Consider the following 26827-nt stretch of genomic DNA (forward strand, 5'->3'; position numbering starts at 1 on the left):
ATTCCGTCCGAGCAATCACACAAGACATCGCAAATCCTGTCATGTGCCTTTGGGTACCAATGGCGATCCATCGGCACTGAAATAAAACAACAAATAAATTATAAGTAGTTAGTAACTTAACCATTGTAACGTGCTACTTCCTACAACATACAAAATATTATAACATTAAGAGGCAACAGGAGTGGTCATTTCTCCATACAAACGTACTCGACTGTTTCCTCCGTGGGTTTTGAAGCTAGAGCAATGATTTTTTTCAACACAGATTAATATTGTCAATATCTGTGTCGGACCGTTTTGCTTTTTTTGATATTTTTGTTTTTTAAGGCGCTAGAGCCCTTCAAAAATGGCCTAATTGACTATATCGCAATGAGAGGCGTGGTATTCAAAACTGATATCAATTAGCCTGGTTAAGTTTTGGAGGAGGAAACAGTCGAGTACGAAACCTCGATTTTTACGCAGGATTTTGCGCCTTGTCCTTATCGCACTAGTTTTAGGAGCCGCTTCCGTTAGCGAGACGGGTATATTTACCTAAAATATTTAAATCTCACCTCCTGCTTCGTCTTAAAATGTTGCTTTTTAGGTTAGCTTATTTACTTTTTCCTCTTGACAGCGATTATCCATTTCATTCTTGGAGGATATAATCAAACGGAGACGCCATGTCTGTAATTTTCTGTACAAAACAGTCTGCCGATTTTTGCGGGGGAGGGGAACGTCAAATGTATGCGTAACGTAAAAATAGCCATGTCAGATAAACGTCAGTCCATACATTGTGTATGACCGTTGGCCGCCTATTTTCGACAGAGGGGAAAGCCTGTTAATGGCTACTCCGTTTAGTTGTATCCTCCAAGATTTCATTAGTTGTTCTCGTTTCCAACTTTCTTGTGGAAATTTATAGAATTTGTGATCACTGTTTTTGCCATTGTTCTTGCAGTTAACTACGCAGCAGGTTTCGCGATGTTTATTTATTTTTACTTAAAATTCACGGATACGTAAATTTCACTAGTAAAAAGTAACAGTTGGGCCTCCGAAAGTTTCTTTTTTTGGCCACGGTGCGCGCTGCGATCGATTCGTGGTTCCCTACTTCGCACCCAGCGAATACTTACACCAATTTACAGATATCTATATTAACAGACACTGAGCTAGGCCGCGAAAGGACGAACAGACAACCCGCACAGTATTGAAGTAAACACATGCATAATTATTAATTGGGTTGAGAGCCTCGGTATGGATGATATTAAACGGACACGGACTACGCAAGGCGGAAGGTTCTGCTTCATTAGCTATAGGGTAATTCCGGGGTAGATGGCCATAAGCGGGAGATTGCCCATCCAAATATTTCATGGTTCTGATGGCTAGATGTCGCTAGTTCTTGTTTAGTACGCTTCACGTCATGCTCGGGAGCAAAGATATGGCCCATATTTTGGGGGAAAAACTTGTAAAAGTACGTAAAATCCTTGTTGATTGTTTTGACTAGTGCAAATATTTCTTAGAGGGATCATATTTTACATGGTGCTGCAAGTGTCTTATTCTAATGGTGTTATTTGCTTTTGGTGCAAAGTGTACGGTTGTAGTATTGTTCTAACCTAAATAAGAAGGAACCTCGAGTCTAAACTTGTTTTGATTTTAGGCGTGGTCTTCTCTCCCGGACGAAAAGGAGAGATGGCCAGTTCAAGTTGGGGTATTATGGCCATAATATGGCCGTGAAGGCACATAGTGATGAAGATGTATCACGAATTAGGTATTCCAAAGGTTATCAGATATCAGTGACAACGTCCCCCTATGCATGATAACGATTAAAAAAGGAAAATGGAGTTCATTTAGAAAGATTACTATTGCATGTGTGGGAAAAAATATCATGTGCCTCTTCTCCTCCATTATTGCGTTGAGTGCGCTGTTTGCTGGTATTAGGTGGCCTAAGCGAGGTCTTGAGAAGAAAAGGGACTTTGGGAATAAAAATGAAAAATAAATTATACTCAAATGAAGAGTTATGTTATGGCCATCTCTCCTGTAATGGTATGATCATCACTCCCGGATACCTCGGAAGAGATGGCCAATAGTTTTTTTTTTTTAACATTTTTTTCAAGCTGTTCGCAATAAAAATATTTTTGGGTTTCTGTCATTTTTGAAAGTCAATTAATCAAAGTTTATGAAGAAGTAAATATTTATTTAATTACATGTAAACTTATTTTTTTATCGAGTCCTATAAAAACTATGGCCAACTACCCCGGAATTACCCTAACTATCTGACTGACAAATAACTAGATAAGCGACGAAAAGTCACTCTCCTTGTTTCGCAGCTAAAGAGGGCCTTTTAATTTAATTTGTATTCCCGTCCTTCTTCTTAGCGCTTTCCCACTTGAAAAGGAGAAGCCCGGGATACATGGGTAAATTCCAAGAATAAGTGCTGGCACTGGTTTTAAGAGAGCTAATTCCACAGAGATGTACAAAATGGTTTTAAAAAAGCATTTAAATACAAAATGCAAAATACTTTTCAGATTTACTATTTCAAATGCAAAATACCAAATAGTTTTGCGTTTTGTATTTCAAATGCTAAATGCAAAATAGGTATTTTCAAAATACTTTTTCAAAATAAAATACCTTTTGACCAAATCTCAGATATTTTTATTTATTTTAGGTATATATTTATCATGAGAATAGCCATAGAATAGATAATGTTCGTCATTTTCGTTTCACATTGACACTAGTCAGACATAATAGCCGGTTTAGACTCTCGTGGCTCGCAAGCTCGTCGAGCTAATATAATTTAAACACTAACGGCACGGTTTATAACCGAATGACAAGCCGAATGCGAGTGTGTCGAGGCGAGCCACGAGACGCGCCGCGAGCCGAGCCGTGAGTCTAACCCCCAATTTAGACTCTCGCGCGAGCCACGAGACGAGCCGCGAGCCGCGCCACGAGACGCGAGTGTAAGCGGTGGGCTCGTGGCTCGCAAGCTCGTCGAGCTAATATAATTTAAACACTAACGGCACGGCATAAGGTTTATAACCGAATGACAAGCCGAACGAGAGTGTAAGCGGTGGACTCGCGTCTCGTGGCGCGGCTCGCGGCTCGTCTCGTGGCTCGCGCGAGAGTCTAATTCGCCTATAAACGGCTATAAGGCGCGCATGGCTAGCAGACGCCTCTATCGGTCAAATTCGGCAATACAAGCGTCATTCGTTCATTTCATTTTGTTTGACTGGTAATGTTGGCTAAACTTAATCACAAAGTATTTTGCATTTTGAAATGAATATTAAAAATGCAAAATACATCTCGAAAAGTATTTCAAATAAAATACAAAATGTTTTTTACTAAAAGGCATTTAAATGCAAAATACAAAATAGGTATTTTGCATTTTGTATTTGCATTTTAAATAGAAGTATTTCAAATAAATCGCATCTCTGTAATTCCAACACATATTCATTCCTACCTAGAGGAGAAACTAGGCCTCATTGATATTATTCTGATTTCCTTAAATCCTTGCAATGTTTTTCTTCGACAAAAAGCAATTAGAGAATTATAATTAGGTATGCAATAAACTCAATTATACCATAATAATAAAATGAACCTACCGGCCTACCTACCTAATAAGAGATCGCTTGGGATGTAAGAAAGTTTAGGATTTGACTGCTAGTTTTTACGTACAGGCTAATATAGCATATTTGTCTGTTATTTTCTAAAATTTAGTTCGTTGGTATAAAAACTATAGCCAAGACAAATCCTGAACTTTAATTACATCCCAAGATTCCTTGCGAACGAGAACTTTGCACCCATATATACTTTGATCTCAATTTAGATTTTTTTTTTCCGTTTTGGCGTTATTGATCTAAACTCATATTACATTTTTTCCTACTTTTGGCCTTAGAAATGCGTGGTTCCTCGTGAGCGCCATCTATGATAGAGAAGTCTAAAATAACAGACACTCCCACTTGTCCGGTTTTTAAAGGTAAATATGAGTTTGAGCCGATATTTACGAGTGTAACAAAACACGGGCTCATTTTTTTATGTTCTCATTATAACTTGTCTGTGACCTGTAGACCTCGCGATAAGCTTTAAAAATTTAAAAGTATAGAATACATACTTACTTCGTCGAGTTATTATCACAGCGAACTCAAAAAGTCTTAAGTGCCTACTGGCGCTTAACTGCTTTCGCCAATTTCCGCCATTTTGAATATTTTCAAAAAAAACCAAGACAGAAAATCTAAGAACGGAACAAAACTTCTGTCTGTTATTTTTTATTTTAGACTACTCCTTAACACGACAACCAGTCTAGCTAGCCTAATGGGTAGTGACCCTGCCTATTAAGCCGATGGTACTGGGTTCAAATCACGGTATGTGTGTGTGATCAGTGATGAGTTGATGACTGATGAGCATGGATATTAAACGAAGCACGAATTTGTTCCTCAGTTATGTGTGAGTATTTTCTATGTATTTGAGTATTTATATATCATAAAGGTACTTATATCGTTGTCTGAGTACCCACAACACAAGCCTTCTTGAGCTTACTGTGGGGCTTAGTCAATTTGTGTAATAATGTCCTATCAAAATAAATCAAATCTTAGGCGGACAGTTTCCTTGTAAGTGTATGGGCTGTCATCTGGCCTTATTAATATTAAGGTGGCTATTAGTTATGATGATAATCTGGACTAGAAAGGAATGTCAAATGGTTTAAGGGTTAAGTAACTCTCTTGGGAATGAAATGAGCTATAACTCCCGTCAAACCTGTGCGCTACCCGCTAAAAATAATACTACTTAGGTACGCTTTATGAGCAAGCGTGATAAAAATAATATTTCTTTGTAGCTGTAATACAATTTCCGTAGTTGTACCTACTGGCCTAAGAAACAAAACTTAAGAAAAAAAGTTCATATTCCTGTAGATAGTGTAGACTGTGGTATTACCCACGTATTCATTGTGGAAAGGGGACACAAGGAAATTTAACATCTTAAATTAAATTCAATATTCTCGAATGGTACATATAAAACTTCTGTAAATCATGCATTACTTAACCTGTACCTATGTATCTTAACTTGTCTTATGTACAATAAACTGTTTACATACGTATATACTTACTTATTATTATCTGATGAAACTATCGACTATTTCATGCCTGACCGGACGATGACGTCGTATGGTGGTATCGTCTCTTTGACAGCAATAATATTTTGATCAGATTACAGATAGTCTTCTGATCGTATTCATTTGCTTGTTACAATCATAAAGCTACACAGTCAATCACAATAACGCTTGGAACCCCAGGATTTGACATCCACCATGCGCGTTGCCGACCACTTTATAAGCCTTATTTAATAAAAAAATAATTCGTTTCGCTGGAGAATTCTAACAATAATTAACGATTTACAAATGTAACAATAACATCATATACAAATAAGACTTACATTCTAACTTAACAATAAGCAATACAAATGAAACTCAAGCTTCGAAATGTAAATAGTTTATTATGTTTTCGTCACAGTTAATAATATCACAATCATGTAAGCAGATTCATAGTATAGTTAACTATAATTGTGTATTTACAAAATATATTAAATTTATCACACAAGGCATGACATGCAAGCTACCATAACGCGCTTACAACAGGCAAAAGGACTCCGCAAGATTTTAATGCCTCCCGAGATCTAAAATATAAGGTTTGCAGGCTTTTCAGAATATTTAATAAGCAGAGAAAAAAATCTTGCATAACGCATGTTGATATTTAATTTCAGCGTCGGCGACGTCCAAGGTATTATGTATTACCTAACTTTAAGTTTAGGTTCTAAGTAAAGTTGGGTATCATTTTTAACTAAAAACTAAAGGAAATGTGTAGACGTAGACTTCATCTAAATCGGTTCTACGGTTATTGTTTCCCATACACACTTCTACCTCCCTTTTCACATTTTTAAGGGATGATTTTTGAGATAAAAACTATCTTACGGGACTCAAACTATCTCTATACCAAATTTTAATAAAATTAATTCAGCGGTTTAATTGCTAAGAGGAATTAAACAAAAAATACGTGTATTAATCCCGAATTCATTTATGGAATTATATTGACACCATACCGAAGTAAAAACATATAAAATATGATTTGCGAACACGAGACCAAACTTGGTCTGTATAAAATAATTTTCGATCAATGTCGAATAAGCGCGCATGGCATTTTTCAAATAGCTTGGGTGCGATGACAGTTTTTATCAACATACAATATGGATAAAAAATATTTTCGTTGTCTTCTTTTTTGTCCTCTAAAAATGTGATGGCGTGGAGCTTTTTGTATGGGGTGAAATTAATTTTATTTTTTTCTCATTTAAAATATAATCTACAGCTTGAAAGACATGATGTAGCACTCGAATTTGTTTATTTATTTGATAGAAGACGGAAATACAAGCGAAATACAAGAGAAACAAGACAACCAAAATAATTTTAAAACGCAAAAGCTCGCAATATTGTATTGAGATGACAGCTGTCACAGTTCCCAAGCTATTTCAAAAATAAAAATATGTAAATCAATTACACATTTAACAATGATATAGTCATTTAAAATATGTAGGATTTATGGGCCGTGTCGCCTAAAGTTGCAATATGTACAATAAACAGAAAGCGGGCATAAAGCAAATACCTACAAACCTAGGTACATACAAACATTATCGTCCGTTATAATTATAACATTATTTTTCGCCAGTCTCGTTATTTTACATTTCGAGAGTTTAATTAAACTATTAATACATCAACAAATGCAGTACTTAGATTAAAATAGCGCAACAATATATACACATAGGTATGTATGTATAATGAAAAACAGAAATAAAGCCAGAAATAAAACAAATATAAGTAGCTAAACCTCTAGCCGCCCAGGCCCACACGTCAAATAAACTTGCCATGATAAATACAATTTTGATTAGTCAAAATCATAGATAATACATAGTAAGACAAGAGTACTCACTCCATACATCAGTTTTGGTACCAAAAAGACTATTAATTTCAGTGTCTACATCTAGAATCGAGTAGCGGAACTATCAGTACTGCTACTTGACAATAGATGTAGCACCGACCGGAAAGTCTAATGCGCAACAACTTAAGACTTTCCGGTCGGTGCTAATACATCTATTGTCAAGTAGCAGTACTGATAGTTCCGCTACTCGATGAGACACTGAAATAGTCTTTTTGTACCAAAACTGATGTATGGAGTGAGCAGTCTATGTATTTTTTTCTCTATGTCAAAATTAAAACTCGAATCGAATTGAATAATGAAACCTTTTTATTGGTCTTTGGACGGCTAGAGGATATCAGGTTACCGCAATATTTTAGGTAACTGTACGGCTACCACCAGTTCGGCACTGACATATTCGCTAGCGTGAAGGAGATATATTTATAGAAAGTAAGTTATGCAGACGTTAACGAATATGTCAGTTTGACACTGCTAATGCATTATAAAATTACGATCACGTAAAATAGTATAACATCGCGTTCGCTACATCTTTGATCTTTCTCGCCATTTTACAACAAATTTGGACAGCATAAATGGTAAAATTCTCCGCCTCCGGCAAGACTCAAACTTGCGACCTTTCGGGACACCAGTCCGATCACTACTACCAACTGAGCTACGGATGCGGAGCGGAGCGGACCGCACAAAAAATAAAATAAAATAGTTTAGTATGTATCTAAATTAGATTTTGATCGAAGACGTATATAAAGACGTTAAATACAATAATTTGTCGGTACAGCCATTCACTTACTCGTACAAAATAGGTATCCAACCCGGAAGAAGGCATGCACCTTAAAATAAAATGCATGTGGCAAAAAACTTGTAAAATTGTTATCATGTCATAAGTATTATATGTGTTTCCGAAAACACAACATTTGATTGAAGAAGCTATTCGAGTTTTATACCATAAATTATGAAAAAAATGCCTCTTACCGTAGTTTTTCTTTGATGATGAAATAAATGCATTTGTATTTGTATTTTGTATTTGTATGATTTTGTTACCTTAAACGTCCCAGCAGTGTTGACCACGTGAAAAACACCTCTTGATAAGCACGCCGTCATCCTACCTAATTTCATAGCATTTGAGTTACGCCATATTGAATGACGAAAAATTTATTTTGTAATTAGAAAATTTCAAATACTTAAGTAAAAGTGATTAAAAAGGGTTGTCTCGACTTTCTCAAGAGAAATGAACGAGGATACAACAGAAAATCGAGGTAAGAGCGAGGTTTCTGACCAGTCGGACGTAGAAATTTTGATCGTTGCCTCGGACAAGGAACGGTCGGTCCGGCAGAATTCGAATTATTTCGAGGGTCAGAATAAGAGTTCTCGCTCGTCTTCGGAAGGCGAAGAGGACTCCGCATCGCTTCCATCTAATAAGCGTAGAAAATTTAGTTCACACCGTCGCTTTGAGGCTTTGGAAAAGCAAAAGACGTTTATATCAGGTTGCTTGTCGCAACTGCCTCATTATTTGACAAATATGAATAACGACAAAACAGCTCCGGCTGCATCGAACAATGGAGCATCTAGTACTTATACCAGGAACGAGTTCCTCAAACCAATTTTTAGTTAAACGGGTTCAAACAAAATAAACCTAGGTACACTAAACACTGACTTTGATGAGAAAAAGATAATAGCGCCAGCAAAGAAGGAGAGACTGGAAGAATTAAAAGAATTACAACATTTTAATACCCAAGGTTGGAAGGGAATGAGATATAAGAAAACTTTGCATGAATTTTTAGCCATCCCAGGCTTTGAAAACCTGAAAATAAATGAAGAACTGTTCCACTTTGGAACAGCCAAAGATTATTTGGCAGGAACTGAGAACCTTTTGGCGGGCCTAACTAATGCAAGGTCTACAGGAAATACTCCAGGTCAGAAAAAATCCAGAGCTAATTAAACTCTGACTCGTTATTTTAGAAAATGATGACACTCTGGGACCTGGCTCACCTGTCCAAAAATGTTCAGAAAAAATAATGCAAATAATCTGTGGAAAATAAATAAATATGAATATGAATATGAATATGAAAAATGGGGAGAATGCATTGAGATAAGAAGAGAAATAATTCTCAAAGAAATGCAGAACAGCAATCTGAAAGCCACCTTAAGAAACATTCCACCCAGTACAGAACATCTATTTGACAAAGAAAAACTACTGCCAGTAACCCAATCACTAAGAGGGCTCCAAATTTGGCTTAACAAGCCCACATATTTAAAAGAAAAACAATACAAAGGAGAACATTTCAAAAAGCCTAACCGTTATTCTCACAAAAATTCTGGGAAAGAAAATAAAAATAAAACAATGGATCAGAAACACGAAAAACGGATCTGATGAATCTAACAAAAATAAATGAGGGAGCATTCAAGTATTACCTAACGCAATTTTTTGGACATTTTTGACTCCCCCTCCCCCCCGTGTAACGCGCCGTAACGTTTTTCTGTAACCTAGTAAAACGTTACGTAACCACCAAGTGACCATTTTTTAACAAGCAAGCAAGCGTGTCTCACTCCGCGATTTCGTCGCTTTGCTACAAATAGCTAAAAGTACATTCGTTCGGCCCCAATTTTGGGGAAAGCCATATATAAGCCGCGCGTGGCGCTATCGCCACCTAGCGGCCATATCTGTGGTGATCGTAACAGACGTGTTTTGTTAGAGAGTGAGTCTTCTGTACTTAGTACTATTATTTATTCTGTGCTAAAGGCCACAATTATGTGGCGTAAAGTACCGGAAAGTCGCTAAAATACCTTTGTTATTGTTTTAATCGCGTTAATATTATTAAAAACAATGTTACGTAACGCGTAGTTCAAAACCCCCCCTCCCGCCCCTGTAACGCATCGTAACGTTTTACAAGACCCCCCCCCCCCTCTCCCCAAATTCGTTACGTAATACTTGAACGCTCCCTGACTATACCAAGACGGAGACGTTCAGAGGAGGCTGTTTAAAGCACAAAGCTCACATACCGACACAAGTGCCAATCCAGTAATTATGAATATAATCACAAAAGGGCGAATACCATTCACCCAAAAACCTCCCCTGATACAATTTACCAAGCATTTGATAGAAAAATACACAACTAAGACATCACCAACCATAACCATGATCATAGAGGACCTGAAAGCGCAGGAATTCTGGAGATACCTCCAACATCGGACAGAGGATTTATGTCGAAAATGTTTTTAAGAAAGAAATCAGATGGAAGCATGAGACCCATATTCGATCTAAGAAGCCTCAATCGGTTCATAACGACAAAACACTTTCAGTTGATATCTCCCATAGACATCTCCAAATTCCTGTAGGAAAACGACTGCTGATGACAAAAATAGACTTGTCATAAACATACTTTCATCTCCCAATTGCTGTAAGTCACCCTCGTTTCCTCAGGATCTGTAACAATAACAACAAACAAGTTCTGCAACTAAAGGCTCTGCCGTTCGGGCTATGTTCCGCCCCACGGACCTTTGCAACAGTGTCAAACTGGATAGCAGAAATTCTACGAGCAAAAGGAATAAGGACGATTGTATACCTGGACGAATTTTTAATTGTCAACCAAAACAAATGTCTGTTAGCAACCCAGAGATCTTAAAAGAACTGGGTTGGCAAATAAATTTCAAGAAATCAGTCCTAATGCTCAGCCAAACAATAGAATATTTGGGACTAGTTTGGAAAACTCAGGAAGAATCTTTGCCACAAGAAAAAATCAAGAAAACAAAAGATATATTACAGAAGACCTTAAAGTCAGGAAGGATTACTCTAAGAGGAGCACAGAGCTTACTTGGCCTCCTAAACTTTGCCAGTATAACAACGCTGTTAGCTCGTCTACACTGTCGCCAGATGCAGAGATTCTTGAGAAAATTCAACAAAAAATCCAAAACAAAGAAAATGGTTCCAACCCCTGCAAAGAAAGAATTACTCTGGTGGCTAAACGCCATAGGGACCAGCTCAACAACAATGTTCAAAAAAAGAAGTAACACACTTTTTGACAACAGACGCAGCGGATGCGGGCTGGGGAGCTCATCTCAACGACCACTACTTAACAGGACATTGGACAAATCACCAAAAGACATGGCACTCCAACATGAAGGAAATGTATGCTGTATATGGAGCAATAAAAAGGAAAAGTCAGATCCTGAAAAATGCACACATACTAGTCCAGTGCGACAACCGAACTTTAGTAGCACATATCAGGAACGAAGGAGGGACAAGGTCCCTAGCCCTACTAGAACTGACATCAAACCTTCTAGTGCTAGCCGAACATCTAAATATAACACTATCAGCGGCATACCTTCCCGGAAGGGACAACGGCATAGCCGACCGCTTATCAAGGAACAAACCAGTGTCGGAATAGCACCTGTTGCCCCAGGCTGTGGAAGCCATATTCGAAAGGTGGGGTGTGCCCGACATCGACCTGTTCGCGTCGGAAAGAGCGAAAGTCGTAGCGGGACTCGCGCGATGGGTCCGCAGCTTTCTGCGACGCATTCAGTCGGAGTTGGAATTACAAATTGGCCTGGATATTTCCACCACCGAACCTAATTCCAAGAGTCCTCCAATATCTGAATACAGCAAAGGGCACGTTCATAGTGTTAGCTCCAATGTGGACTCAGTGTTTCTGGCTAGCAGACCTACAGGCACGAGCCTTAACAGAACCATATGTGCTGGAGAACTTACACAGCAACCTAATCGACTTGACAACAGGCAGATCGCCGACCCAGGTGAACAACATAAAACTCCAAGCATGGAAACTTGGGGGTGGGCTGACCAGGTCGCCCACTGGTCTGCATCATAGAGACAACTCCTGAGAGAGAGCTGGAGAGACTCAACCCTGACAACTTACAAAGCTCCAATCAATAGATGGACCACCTGGTGTAGACTAAATAATATAGACCCTAAATCACCTAATGGAAATGACCTAGCTAGATTCCTTGCTAAACTCCATTTTGAGGATCACTTGGCTTACAGGACCATACTGCTGCACAAATCAGCAATTATAACTTACTCAGCAGCAGAAGAACTGACAAAAAACTTCTTCGTGCAAAAAGTGCTAAAAGCCATATCAATCATGAGACCTATAGAGAGAAAAGAAACAATTTGGGACACAGAAATAATATACAATTGGCTCAAAGAAACTCCTAATTCAGGAACACTTTTTGAAGTATCAAGAAGAACTGCAATCATCTTGTTACTAGCTACTGGTCGAAGAGTACATGACCTTACACTACTACAGCCATACTCTAAGTGTGTTCCGCGGAACCCTAGGGTTCCGCAAGAATTTAGAACACTATGCTTTAGTCGCCTCGAAAAATTTGACTATACCGCCACCGTATTGTAGGGTTCCATCAAGTATTTCATCACTACTAGATATAGCAGAAGAGAATCTAATAGAAAAATTTGATAAGAGTCTTATTTTGTGGCCAACATTTGGGTCAAAAACAGATAACGCCAACGCAAGGCAATCAGGATGGCTATTGAAACAACATTCAGACTTGAGACTATGCCCAGTAAAACATGTAAAAGAACTTATCAATGTAACCCTGAATAGGAGACTATCTGAAAATACAGAGATCAATAGTCTCTTTATATCAATTACAGGGAAAGTAAAATCGGCTACCAGGACCCAAATAGCAGGATGGATAAGAACAATTTTTAAAGAAATAGACATGAATGCCCCTCCAGGTAGTATTAGAGCAGCAGTAGCCTCAAGAAGCTACTTGGAACAACGACCTATAGAAGAAATATTAAAAAGAGATAACTGGAGGAGTGCGGGAACTTTTAAGAAACATTATTGTCGGGTAGTGGAAAAGATAAATACACCTACCCAAGTAGACCATTTGGCAAAACAATTTCTTGTATAAATGTAACACTAGAAATTTAATTATTATTCAATTCATTATTTAATATGATTGCAATCATTGTTCCTTATTTTTATAAATAGTTAATGAACACTAAAATCTTCTAGTGAATTAGAAGTTTTTGTTTTTAATTTTTACTTTGATCTCAACTGTTCTAAATAAGAAATAATAAGTACTATTAAAAATAGTAATAAAAATATTTTGTTTAAAATAATTATAGTAAAATATAATATAATATAACCATGTTGTAATTAAAATAATAATGTTGTGCAAACATAAAAATGGATCTCTATAGATACAATTGTTTTATTAAGACTGATCACATAGCATTTTAGTGCCCATTTTGTCACCAGCAGAGAACAAACAGGTCTTCAATCAAATAATGAAGCTATTTTGCACTCCTACAAAACAGCTATTATGTGTGTGGAGAAAACACAACATTGCAGCAAGCTATTAGGTAGGATGACGGCGTGCTTAACAAGAGGTGTTTTTCACGCGGTCAACACTGCTGGGACGTTTAAGGTAGGACCTTGATAATCATCAAAGAAAAACTACGGTAAGAGGCATTTTTTCATAATTTATGGTATAAAACTCGAATAGCTTCTTCAATCAAATGTTGTTTTCTCCACACACATAATAGCTGTTTTGTTGGAGTGCAAAAGAGCTTCATTTTGATTAGTCAATTCAAGATCGAATTGAATATGAAACCTTTTTATTGGTCTTTGGACGGCTAGACTCTAGAGGATATCAGGTTACCGCAATATTTTAGATAATTAACTGTACGGCTACCACCAGTTTGACACTGACATATTCGCTAGCGTGAGCGAGATATATAGAAAGTAAGTTACGCAGACGTTAACGAATATGTCAGTTTGACACTGCTAAGGCTACTGCATTATAAACTGATATTTTCGATCACGTAAAATAGTATAACATCATGTTCGCTACATCTTTCTCACCATTTTACAACAAATTTAGACTGCAAAAATGGTAAAATTCTCCGCCTCTGGCAAGGCTCAAACTTGCCACCTTTCGGCCAACTGAGCTACGGATGCTTACCAGAAGCATGCGAATCTTTCCATTATTTCCTATATGGTCACAAAAAATTAAAATAAAATAGTTTAGTCTGTACATCCATTCACCTAGTCGTACAAAAAATAGGTATCCCCTCCGGAAGAACGCATGCACCTTAAAATAAAATGCACGTGGAAAAAAACTTTGTAAAATAGTTGTCATAAGTATTATATTGGCACAACTTGACGTCCCTTTGCGTGCACGACCACAGAGAAGAGAATTACTTGAATTTTGAAAACCCTAAATAGCCGAAAGGGATAGTGCCATACATTAGAAAGGGACAGCATGATTCGTCCCTGAATCGCTGTCAAACTTCGGTTTTGTAGGAAGTTGCCTTTCTGTACGGTAGAACTATTATTTATACTGTGCCAATATCAAGAGTGGGCAGTCATTACATGACATTATGAAACCAAAATCAAATTTCACAGTCATTACATGGCATTTTGCCATGTCCGTGACCACAACAATACTGGTGTCACGTTTATGCATTTACTGCCTCCAATATCGTGCACTTCACATTCACTCATTCGTTCATTGACTTCCTACCTTTTTTGTATAAGTACTCCATGTAGCTCTGTGTGGAATCAATCACCTCAATTCTCCTGCGAACATATATATATATATATATATACCGAAGTACATGATGTCCAACAAGGACCATGCTAAAAATTACATATTTTATAGGTCAATTATTTGTATATTATATATGAAACAACCATTCGCTCAACTTAGTAAGCGTCAGGGACGTAACTATTTGTTAGGTTGAGTCAGCAATATACAGGGTGCCCAGTAATTAGTGGATAACCATCTAACCACCAACAGGGCACCTTAGGCTGGACCAGAAAATGCACTTATAGGTCTAGTAAAAGTTTCGTGGTTTTCGAGATAATCGAACTTTTCTGTCTTTTTTAATAGCTAGCACCATACTTCAAATTTAGAAAACTGCGATTATCTCGAAAACCACGAAACTTTTACTAGACCTATAAGTGCATTTTCTGGACCAGCCTAAGGTGCCCTGTCAGTGGTTAGAAGGTTATCTATTAATTACTGGGCACCCTGTATATACCTGCATTCGAACTATTAGTTCTTTGCGTCCCTGTAGGTTGTGGTGATCAATTAAAAGTTACGTAAAACAGTTAATAAGTGAGAGAGCATACATCTTTTTCATCTTGATTCCACATGTGGCGCATCAATACTGGCTGCCCACAACCCGTCTACATGTCTCCGTCAACGTGTCAGTGATGTCACTCTGACATAACTAAATTTTCCATGTACACGGACGCCTAAATCTTTATTTATTAATCCTATTGTTGTAAATAATCTTTCATTATAAATAAGTACTCATCCATAACTCCGCGTATCATTCAATTCAATATAAATTAGCAGACATGTAGACGGGTTGTGGGCAGCCAGTATTGGTGCGCCACACACAACAATATTTTAACACTTAAATAAGTCGATATAATATGTACATCAAAAGTACTAAAAGGGAAGTAGGTAATTAAAAACAAAACGTTGGTGTTGGTACTCAAATTAAATATAAATCTAACTAAACGGACAAAGGTACATATGTTCAGGGATGGAGATTACAGATTAAGACCGAAATAACCGATAGTTGTATGGGTCATTCCTGTCGCAACTTAAAATTAACTTAATCCAGACTAAAACAATAACAAGTATAAATAAAATAATTTTAAGAATTAATAACAGAATTATTAAATCCATTTCATACAATGAATAGGTATAACAGGTACCCGTTTCATGATCAGCTTGTAATTTGTATTAGTAGGGTTAAGGCTCGATCTAATAAGAGGCTTCTGCCCCTTCTACAATTTACAATCTTTCAATGAAACTGTTTCCAGGTACAGTAAAACTGCGATTATAAAATTGTGTCGATGAAAAATTATCTATTAACTCCTTAAATCTCACTAAAATGACATGGAGTGTACAAATGGCCTCAAAATTCAACACAAATATAGTATTTTTTATATTATTCAGGCTAAAACAAGCGCCAACTCGGGCTAGTTCCTTTTATCGATTCATTTGTGCGCTAACATCACATAACATTTTTCTTATTTTATATAAATACGATTACACGATTAGAAACTTTTGTAACGTGCATCACAGCAGAAAATATCACAGATCATTGAAACATGGACACATATTCTTATACAATATAATGTATACATGTAATAATATAATCTTATAATAAAACTTAGCATTAACAGTCTTAACTCTTATATTATAACGTTTTGATAAATCAAGTCGCTCGCCTTCCGCCGTCACCCGTAGATCATGTTGATCGTTGATATACGTCGCGCTGCGAACCGCCGTCTCCGCTCATACGTGCTCGTCGTGATGCTCGCCTTTTAAATCAATAGCGATATACGGCAATCGCTGTTTGTAGCAGATTTGTGAAGAAAAACAACGCTTAAATTAGCTTGACGTCAGTTGTCCGAAATAAAACGCAAGCCTACGCACTTCGCGAACTCAGGTTCAATCCGCAGGGCAATTTCATAACGTTATATAGTATACACATGTTGATATAGGACGGTAAAGGGCGCATGTCGACACTATCTAGACTTTTACAATCGTACCTGGGTCCGTACGGCGGCTCAACGTTTCGGCGCGGCGGCGACAGCAGCTCGTCGTATAATCCGGGATACCTACAACAAATAACTAACATTAATATGTGACATTTAATGGAGCTACATAAAGTCTATTTTTTTATTCGGTAGACTAAAATGACATTTCATAGTATGAGATGACACATGATGTTCATACTCTGAAATGTCATTTCAGTCTACGGAATAAAAAAATAGACTTTAGTACATAGCTAGCAAAGCGTGCGGCTTCCAAGCCGGTGGTCCTGGGTTCGGGCCCGAGCGTACCGGAGTTTTTCGGAATCGGAACTTAAATAAATACAAAACCATAGTTTGAATACAATTAGCAGCCTTTTTAACAAGCTTTTATTAGGTCGACCTGTATGTAACTAACTATGTAATGGAATCTTGCAAGTTAAATTTTATCCACTTCCCGGTTTCCGATTGAGCTGAAATTTTGCATACACATGTAGGTCGGGTGACAATGCAATATTATGGTACCATCAAGCTGATCTGATGATGGAGACAGGAGGTGGCCATAGGAACTCTGTAATGAAACAACGCAACCTAATTGTGTTAGGGGTTTTTAGAATTGTCTCGATGAGTATTAGTTGTCTGTCGTAAGAAAAGTACAGTCAGCGATTAACTTGCTTGTACCAAAAATGAAATTTTTGACAAAAACTTATTCTACTGTCTAACTACTGTGTTCTACTTATTCTAGGTCTCTGTATAACTTAAAATAACGCAATATTTACCGATGAGGTGACATCGCTCTAGGCGGCGGCGATCGCATCGCCGACCTACGAGGCGAGCGCATCGGCGAACGCAGCGGCGAGCGGTGCGGCGAGCGGTGCGGCGAGCGGAGCGGGGTGCGGTGCGGCGAGCGGAGCGGGGTGCGGTGCGGCGAGCGGAGCGGGGTGCGGTGCGGGGATCGGGGCGGCGACCGGAGCGGCGAGCGCGGCGGGGACCGCAGCGGCGAGCGGAGCGGCGAGCGGGGCGGCGAGCGCAGCGGCGAGCGGTACCGCAGCGGCGAGCGGTGCCGGCGGCGAGGGGATGGCGACCTGGGACAATAACGTGAGTCTTGATAAACGCTCCAACATCAACAAATGTTACGGTACGTGCGTACTTTGCTGTTTAGAGGTTTCTTTATTAAATATTTTTCATCATGATAGCTACACCATCACAACTACTAAATTAAACTTGCTCAAACAACTTCATTGTGACAACCGTGCAAAACTGCTCTAGGCTTGTTCATCTCATGGCAATCAATAGGTAGCGCCTTCGATCAACACGGAAGGGATGCGGCATTCGCACTATTTCCCCTCTGCCTAGGTACAAGATCAACTGATCTAGCGCGGGTAATAAAACTAGTTGCGCTCGGATTTTTAACTAGACCCTAGTCCAGTCGCGCGAGTGAACGCAGCAGCAGAAAAAATGCCTAATTGCTCGGTTTTTTGTTGTAAAAAGAGGTCGGTTTAATTACATTTAAACACAATTATTATATTTTAGTCTCTTGTAATTGCCGGATTTATCGATTTTGCTCGCCCAGTACAAATTGCGGATCGGTCGAGCGACAAATCCGACTTCTCATCTCTCAGAAAACAATAAAATTCTTTGACGAAAATGTGTTAGTGTGCGTTTTGTGACACTTGTGACTCGTCCGTACACAAAAACAGATCGAGGTGTGCAAGATTTTTGTGTAGTGTGTTAATTTCTATGTATTTGTGTCGTCATTGGATTTTGTACGTAAGTGTGTGAGAAGTGCGACTGTGTGCACGTTCCCCCCGCGAAAAATGGCAGAATGATTTGTATGTTAAGATATTGTTTGGGCCTATCCCTTCCGACGTGTCGGAAGCCCGTGTTGATCGAAGGGTAGCGCCAGATAGCAAGTGTAAGCTTACCTCGTCAGGGACAGAGACCGGTCGCGAGTGCGGCGCCGGCGCGGCGACCACGGCGAGCGGCGCAGGCGACCGCGCGAGAGCGAGCGCGACCTGGGCGATACAAATCAATGTAAGTACTTCACACTCATGTCTAATGACCTTATTGATGGTAGCGTTTTATTTACATTCATTTATCCCCTCGACTCGAGTATAGTTGGAATTTACTGAGGTGATTTCTTGAGCTTCCCTTTGTTAAACAAAAGGCGTTTAAAAACCAATTTTACCATTATATTTATATATGTCGCAGGGAAATGATCAAAACAGAGATTTGATCAAATCTCTAAGGGATATGATCAAATCACGCAGGATGTTAAAATGGCGAATCCATATCATCATTTCCCTAGAAAAAGTTCAGAGATTTAATCAAATCACCATATATCTTCCAGTTGAGACTTTATCATTTCACTAAACCTGTTTAGCGAAATGATAAAACTAGTTGACTTTTTGAGTTCGTTTCGTCAACTTACTGTCGTGGTTCGGGATTTTGTCAAATCCCTAAACAAATCTAGTGAAATGAAAAAGCGTTTCGAGTTTATAGGCCGATTTTGTCTTTTCACTAAACAGAGTCAGTGATTTGGTCAAATGACTGAATTTTTCTAGGGAAATGATGATATGGATTCGCCATTTTAACATCCTGCGTGATTTGATCATATCCCTTAGAGATTTGTTCAAATCTCTGTTTTGATCATTTCCCTGCGACATATATACTCATGGACAAATTAAAGGGTACACAAAAAAAGTTTCCTTCCTGGATTACAGTCCAAAGTGGACGTCAGTCCTGGACAAAGTCATTTAAAAATTAGGAATTAATAAATAATGATAATATTAAGATAATAAATAATACATTTGTCCATAAGTGTATGTAGTTCAAATTCATGAACAGCCCATTCGGAGCTAACACGTTTTGTTTTCTCCAAAAAACGACCTGATTACGGGTGATTGATTGTTTTCCGAATGAGCTGTCACATAAATTTGAACCTTAATACTTTTTACTTTAGTTGCTTATTAAACGACATTGTTGTGTTCGCACGTGCCGAAGACGATTCTGCATAGAATAAACAGGCTTTTGTTTAACAGATTAGGGCCTGAGCCGAAAAATATCATCTCAGAAAATTTCTACTACCTATACCGTGGACGCGATATCGAGTAACCTACCTGGGACTTAAGGCCTTGATACATCTTACTTAATCTGTTGACTCCCACGGCTCATATATGAGCCACAACGCTTATGGGTGACGTCACAGTGGGAATTGACAAGTTAATTCAGTCGTTTCAACTAGCATCCTCAAAGTAGTGCAGTCAAACTACACTTAATACGTTACTTTTAAGAATGCTTACTTTCTAAACACGGTTACACAAATACACATAGTACTAACTAATTTAGGATTGGTGTCAAACACAAAAAGCTGTAACTCAGACGCCACATCATTGAAGTGTCAAAACTCATCATTGAAGTTGAACTTTATGTATATGCACGTAGGTCGATCTTGCTCTGTGGTCTGTGACCGATTAATCGGTCTTTGGCGTTGAAACTACGGTGCGGATATATCGGTCATTGGCGTCCAAAAGGTTAAGTAAGGTGTATCAAGCGCTTTATATTTCTAAGAGTTGATGGGGCTCGAGGGATTAATATTCGCAAAATAATCCCACTACTTCCACTACTAATATGCAAGCGAGCTTTAAAATTTTAATACGGATAACAGGAACATAACATAAACATGAGTGCAGTCTAAAAAAAAATTTTTATTCATGCGATTAAGTTTTTGAAAATAGTGTTTTATTGTGAGAGAGAAATTAACCTTCAAATAACTGTAAAATTATATAAAAGATTGCTGAATTATATATGCTTTACTAGTTTTACTAGGTGCGGACTAATGATGTAGTTCATATATATCCATAAGATATCAGCAGATTTAATATTTACACTAAAGAAACAAGAGAAATAAATTTATCAATAGCTTTGAGAGCAGATTCCATGTCTCTGTTTCAGCTGTCAGCATGTTCTGTCATTTAAGTAGCAGGATGACAAGATCCCTTCATCAACTAACAACCATTTTCAAACTAACCCGATTTTTACCAAATATAAATATTTATAAGTGAAAACGAATGAAGAATACTCTCGATAGAGATTTTTCGAATACTTGATAGAAAACATATATTATAAAATACAAATACGCAGATAGACACGTTATGTGCAACCCATTATATTCGTCGGTGGTAAAAAAAACAAGCGCGGAGGTATTTATATTTTTTGAGACTTTCGACTTTAAATTTATTTATATATTTAAGATAAATGGGAACTAGAGGAATGACTATATATGAGGAGTGTCTTTTCAAAAGGGTTTATTTTTTCTGGGAATCTATTTCTAAATTGGACCTTAAGTTTTCTTGAGCAAGGTTCTCTCTAGAAGTACCGCTAAGAAAAAAATAAACCCTTTTGAAAAGACACTCCTCATATGGGAATTATGGGATAGATCAGGCGGAAAAGATACTAGCTAGGCAACCACCACAATTAACATTATAAACGTGTACGTACAACATGCAAGAATACGCTGCCGGAATAGGCCTCGGCATATTAGTGAACTTATCTAGAGAGGTTAAAGAACTAACGATGATACAAAAGCAGACTACAGAACGATAGGACCACGGGGACACGAACGACCGAGGCTAAAGCGCAAAGCATGCGGGCGGACACCACCACCCGGGGCCGGCTGAACTCCTCCTAGGGTTGCCAGATCGAAAGGCGCTATTATCGGGAAAAATATCAATTTTTCGGGATTTTGGGCCTCAAGTCGGGAAAATGAACCATTCAAATTAAATTAATTGTATTAAAAACAACAATATTTTACATTATTGGCACTACGTCAGCTGCTCTGCCCAATCTAGCCACGCGCGCCCCGCGCGCGCGCTGACGGGCTCGACGCGGGTCGCTGGTTCGCTCGACGACAGTTCAGAACTTGAAATTATTGTTTTATAACGTGATGCTGTTTTTCGGGACACTTTTCACTTTGTCGGGAATCGGGAACACATGCTAAAAATCGGGAGAATCCCACCGAATCCCGACCATCTGGCAACCCTAACTCCTCCACGGGGTCCGACGGCGAAGAGTCAGCGAGAAGCATGCGGCGACGTCGAGGTACACGATCATGCACACGGCACGCACCTAGAGTACCGGTGGCGGCTGGGCGGGCGCACTCGGGGGCTGCGGGGGCTGCGCGGGCTGCGGGGGCTGCGCGGGGAGCGGGAGCGAGGCGGCGGCGAGGCGGTGGGCGGGCGGCGCCGCGGCGGCGGGGAGGCGGTGGGCGGGCGGCGCCGCGGCGGCGGCGAGGCGCTCGGCCCGCGCCGCCGCGACACCTCGCGCCGCGCCGCCCGCATCTCCTTCTCTCGGATCATCCGGTTGAACGCCTCGAGCGGGTCCTCGCCGTGCCTACAGAACAAAACGACGTCAGCGCCTTCGCTCTCCTCGCGGGTCGCCCGGATTTTTACGGGTGTCCTTCCCTTCTTTATTTTTTTTTAAATAGAAACGCGCGGCTATCTTTTGTTCTGTGGGCTCGCGGTCGAGTCGATGACCCGCGGGGATAACTCGAGTAAAAACGGTGGGGAGGGGACAGAAAATCGACGGGTCTCGTTTGCAAATTAAATATTCGGGACGTCAAATGTAATTTCGATTCTCAAAGAAGATTGATGGATTTTAAATAGTGTACGGTATCGCCGAGTAAACTGTCAATTTATGTAACATAAATAATCTAAGAATCTTTTAACCTAATTTCAATAACTGAAAAGCTATGCTCATAATGACATATAATTCATCGGCAATGACCACAATGATTACTGATGATTTGATGAACTTGAATAACGTGATAGTAAGTATTATTGATAGTATTATCGGAATAATACTAACTGTCAAACACAATTATTCAATGAAATACAGCATAATTCACACCTAACGAGTTTACTGGGGATTATCAAGCTTTTAAAAAAAGTTTACCGATTATGCTGATTTCGGATTACCGTCAACCGAGGTGAATAGGAATGGCGGGGTGAATAGGGATAAAAACCGGGAAACGCGATTTACCTGATAAGTTTCTTAAAAACTACGCACACAAATTGTATCATGCAAAATCTACTCTTTTTAATCGCATGATTAATGTCGTATGCTTTTCGGAAATGATCAGATAAACGTCATTCCGGATCGATAGCCCTATTCGCTCCGTCGTCCCTACTTACCCCAGCGGGCAGACAAGTCCGTTTAGATAGAACTGGCAGGTGTGAATGAGACTGTGGGAGTGTGTGTGTGGTTGTGGTAGTTACCCGTTGGGCTCGTCCTTGATGCCGGGCGGCGGCGGCTGGTAGGGCTCCGGCGGGAAGCGCTCGTAGGGCGGCCGGCCCGGCGCCCCGCGGCGCGCCGGCCCGCGCCCGCGCCCGTACCCCGGGCTGCACACACTCACACTCATTAGTTAACCCTTTCACCGCCAATATTAATTTTCTAAACTAGTTTAGTTTAGTTTATTTATCTCAATATACAATTTTCATACAGGTAAAATATACATACATTTCAGCTTGTACTACTTGTCGTATGATGATCGTTTTTTTTTTTTAGAATAATAAGAATAGAACTGAATATCAACATATAAAGTAAAATAAAATTAGTACATACAAATCAAAACAAAGCAATAGTACAATCCAATGTTGACACATGTTTATATTAACTTCCCTAGTAACAGACGATGGTACCGTCAACCGGGGTGAATAGGGATGGCCGGAGTGAATAGGGACAAAACTTAAAATGTGAAACCTGTCGATTTCTTTAAAAAAATACTCACACTAAATATATCCTTAAATTGAAAGTAATAGTAGATTTTGTATGATACAAATCGTGTGGGTACTTATTAAGGAATTGACAGGTAATTTAAATCTTTGTCCCTATTAACCCCATGGATGGGGTGGCCCTATTAACCCCGGGTGACGGTACTTCATACAATCTTACAAGTGGATTCTAACCTACCTGCTACTAATAGCCGTATCGTTTTAAAACTTTGCAAGTACGACTATACAGATAACAATACGATAATTTGGAATTAAGTACGGTCGGTAAGCATTCAATGTATTATGTACTTTAAAAATTCAATCTTTCGCAAAAACTTATTAGCGTATATTTCTGTAAGTATAACAAAAATTAGGTAACCATAAAATTGTCTTTAACTCAAGCTAGATAATATTCCGCTCCGTTAACTGCATATAAAGTTACTGTGGCCTAATTAAGCGCTTTAATAATTGATAGTTAACCTATAACGACTTAAAATGAGTAGTCTAACAAAAGCGGTGTTAGACTCAACAGCACTTTGCAATAAATAAAGACTTTCCCTAGTTGTACCTATAGCACTTTGGAACCAAAACAAAACATTAACAGGAAACACTCACTCGTTAAATCTGTGTCCTGGTGGCGGGACCCCTGGAACGAACGGTGGCGGCGCACCACGGTTAAACGATCCCTGCAACAACATAAAAAAATTAACTATGGTGATCATAGTAGGTAATCATAAAGTAAAATCCATAAGTACCATAAATGCGAAAGTGTGTCCGTCTGTCTGTCTGTCTGTCTGTCTGTCTGTTACTTCTTCACGCTAAAACCGCTGAACCGATTTAGTTGAAATTTGGTAGAGATAGTTTGAGTCCCGGGAAAGGACATAGGGTAGCTTTTATCCCAGAAATCATCCTTTAAGGGGGTGAAAAGGGGAGGGGGGGGGGGTTTGTATAGGAAATCGATAAAAAGCACATTGGATAAAAAATAAGCTACCCAAATTACTAAATCCACGCAGACGAAGTCGCGGGAAAAAGCTAGTAGAAAATAAAATCAAAGAAACCTCAATATATTTTTTTAGGGACATGTGCTTTTTACAACACAATTTGACGTATAATCAGGACCCATTAATGTCTTTAAAATGTGTTATCTTGTAAATAATTTTACCTGAGATGCCATGGGATCTCTTCCTTCATCAATAGTAGGAGTGCTAGCACGCTGCTCGTCAACTCGGGGTACCTAGTGAAAGCAATACAAATTTAGCACACATTGGATTCTGTGAATCATCGGTACAACAAAAAACATTAGAAAAACAATAATGAGGGTCGCCCTTTAGTGTGGAAATCAGCCCTTTAAATAAATATTTTTTTAAGTATAACAAACACTATACAATTTCACAAAAGAAGTAGTGATTAGGGGGCTGATATTGCAAATGCAACAAAAAAAAAGTTGACCTGGTGTCAAATCAGTGATACTTACATTCATTGGCATGTTGGGAGGTTCATCCATGCCAGGAGGTTTCAAAACTGGCGGTCCTGAAGCAACAGAGATATTGAGATAAATTAAATCTCCCGTTTTAAATTAACAATGAAAAACGCGTCGATTTTGCATTAGTTTTTATAGACAACACTAAAAATGTTGTCAAGAAATTGACTCATGATTAACAATGAACTTGATGACCCAAAAATCTCAATTTAAAACTAAATTTTGCATTAATAACAAATCAAGTTCGAGACAAATGAAACATTCCGACGCAATATGTGTCAATCGAGAGCTCCCGCTGAGTAGACAGACACTGGACATGGACACTTTGAACAGACAGGGTGGTCGGTCGGCAGTACCGTGTCTGTTGCGCGGCCTTGGGGCGTCGCCTGGGCGGCGCGTGCGCCGGTGCGTGTAGCGCGGCGGCACCAGCACGGTGATGTTGTCCGACGAGCCGTCCGACGAGTGCCCGCCCACATCTACCACATGTTACAGCTAGTCAGGCGCGTGTGCACCGTCGTACTTAACGACGAGCGTTCAAGACTCATTTCACTAATTTAATTTTTAAATGTATAGTTGATATTTTTTAGGAACTGGAATTACTTGTGATGTTCTTGACGCGTATTCGCTTAATAACTCAAATACGGCTGCATCCATTTTGTACCTCTGAACTAATAGGACAGGCACCATAACTCAGTTGCATAACATATTTCATCCTATAGATAAAAAATAAAGGTATCACAAAGGATTATTTTGAAGTATTTAGAGTCCATGAATGCAAGGCACATCACTCGTGAATTCACATGCAAGTTGCGTTGATACATCCGATGTAACACATTTTTTATACATTTGTCCATTTTTCTTAGAGACGAAATGCACTTAAACTAAACGAGATGAAATAAAAAATATCAACTATAGCAATAAACTTGCGTCCAAATTGGGTCCTCCAAATGAGTGGCGGAAAACTATTGCCGCTTTGGTTTTGTATGAATCATTAATTATTGAAATTAAGGTGCAATTTCATACAAATTTTTATTTTTAACGTGCACCGATACCCTGCTGCCGTAACATGCGACAAAACCATTCTAACTAAACTACTATGCCATAGACAAATACGTATGCATAAGACACTAAACTTCAAACATATAACACCCTGCTGTTTGCAATGATGCTCAAAACACCTAAATTTAATCAATCCATCCACCATTTACCTTTATAAGACAATCAAAGATGTGTCACTACCCAAACAAAAGATACTTAGTTCTTATGGATAAAGAATTTTTTTAATTTTATTTAAATATAAGGCCCGAAGGTTCGTGTTCCTCTCTCACTCTCACTGAGCGTAAGCATGAGCGAGATGGATGTGCGTGCTCGGGACCTCGGATATCATGTTTTTTGAATTTTAATACAAAAAAAGTAATCGATGAGATCCCTCAAAAACCTAAATTGCGCATTTTTAGAAGCCATTCTTTTATTTTTTTAGCTTTCGTACATAGATGTTACAAATTCTTAAAGTGCGTTTTAGACCTATGTTCGTGATTTGAATTCTATAGAGCTAAAGTAAAAAGTTTAAAATCGATGACCCCACTTGAAAAAATCCTCAAGATTCCTATTTAAATTTTTGCCAACCGTATTGTGATCTAAAAAAACGGTATTATTTTTCAAAAACTCCGCACTCTGAACCTACGGTACCTTAACACATTCAGTGCCGAAAACCCGACTATCGGGTATTTTATGGTATTTTATGAGTCCCAGGCCGGACGACCCGATAGTCGGGATCGTGGTACTTTAGGTGGTACGTGGTACTAGCTTTATATGACGAAATTTTTGTGGCCTGGCGCGGATGTCTTGTTTGGCTGGGTGGCAATGAATGTGTTAATGCAAGTCCTTACAAGAATGTGCGACCAGTATATTTTGTCTGGGTAGGTACTGGATAAATGTGCGTGCTCACCGTTGTTGGCCAGCGGCGGCGGCGGGCCGTTCGGCGGTTGCTGCATTGGCACCACCGGTGGTGGTTGTTCTGTGGACATTTTGTATTTTTATAAAAGTTACATACTAGAACTACTAATTTTATGCCTGTTTGGAAAATGATAATCTTTC

General features: G+C 39.0%; 1 protein-coding gene across 4 annotated transcripts in view; it reads right to left on the minus strand.

Moving 5' to 3' along the window:
• The window catches only part of LOC134651019 (E3 ubiquitin-protein ligase RBBP6), a 47093-nt gene that overhangs the window by 10598 nt on the left and 9668 nt on the right, over window positions 1-26827 (minus strand). For 2 of the 4 annotated variants that reach the window (XM_063505988.1, XM_063505991.1), the window contains 10 exons: window positions 26679-26747; window positions 25087-25206; window positions 24725-24780; window positions 24413-24484; window positions 23866-23936; window positions 22756-22878; window positions 21608-21871; window positions 18406-18495; window positions 17260-17565; window positions 16499-16567 (listed from right to left, as the gene is read on the minus strand). In XM_063505988.1, coding sequence (XP_063362058.1) covers window positions 16499-16567; window positions 17260-17565; window positions 18406-18495; window positions 21608-21871; window positions 22756-22878; window positions 23866-23936; window positions 24413-24484; window positions 24725-24780; window positions 25087-25206; window positions 26679-26747 — 1240 coding nt within the window. The remainder of the gene's footprint in view (window positions 1-16498; window positions 16568-17259; window positions 17566-18405; window positions 18496-21607; window positions 21872-22755; window positions 22879-23865; window positions 23937-24412; window positions 24485-24724; window positions 24781-25086; window positions 25207-26678; window positions 26748-26827) is intronic. The other 2 variants (XM_063505989.1, XM_063505990.1) reach the window with 2 other exon arrangements.

The sequence above is a fragment of the Cydia amplana genome, chromosome 9 (assembly GCF_948474715.1).
Source record: "Cydia amplana chromosome 9, ilCydAmpl1.1, whole genome shotgun sequence".
NCBI classification, from domain to species: domain Eukaryota; kingdom Metazoa; phylum Arthropoda; class Insecta; order Lepidoptera; family Tortricidae; genus Cydia; species Cydia amplana.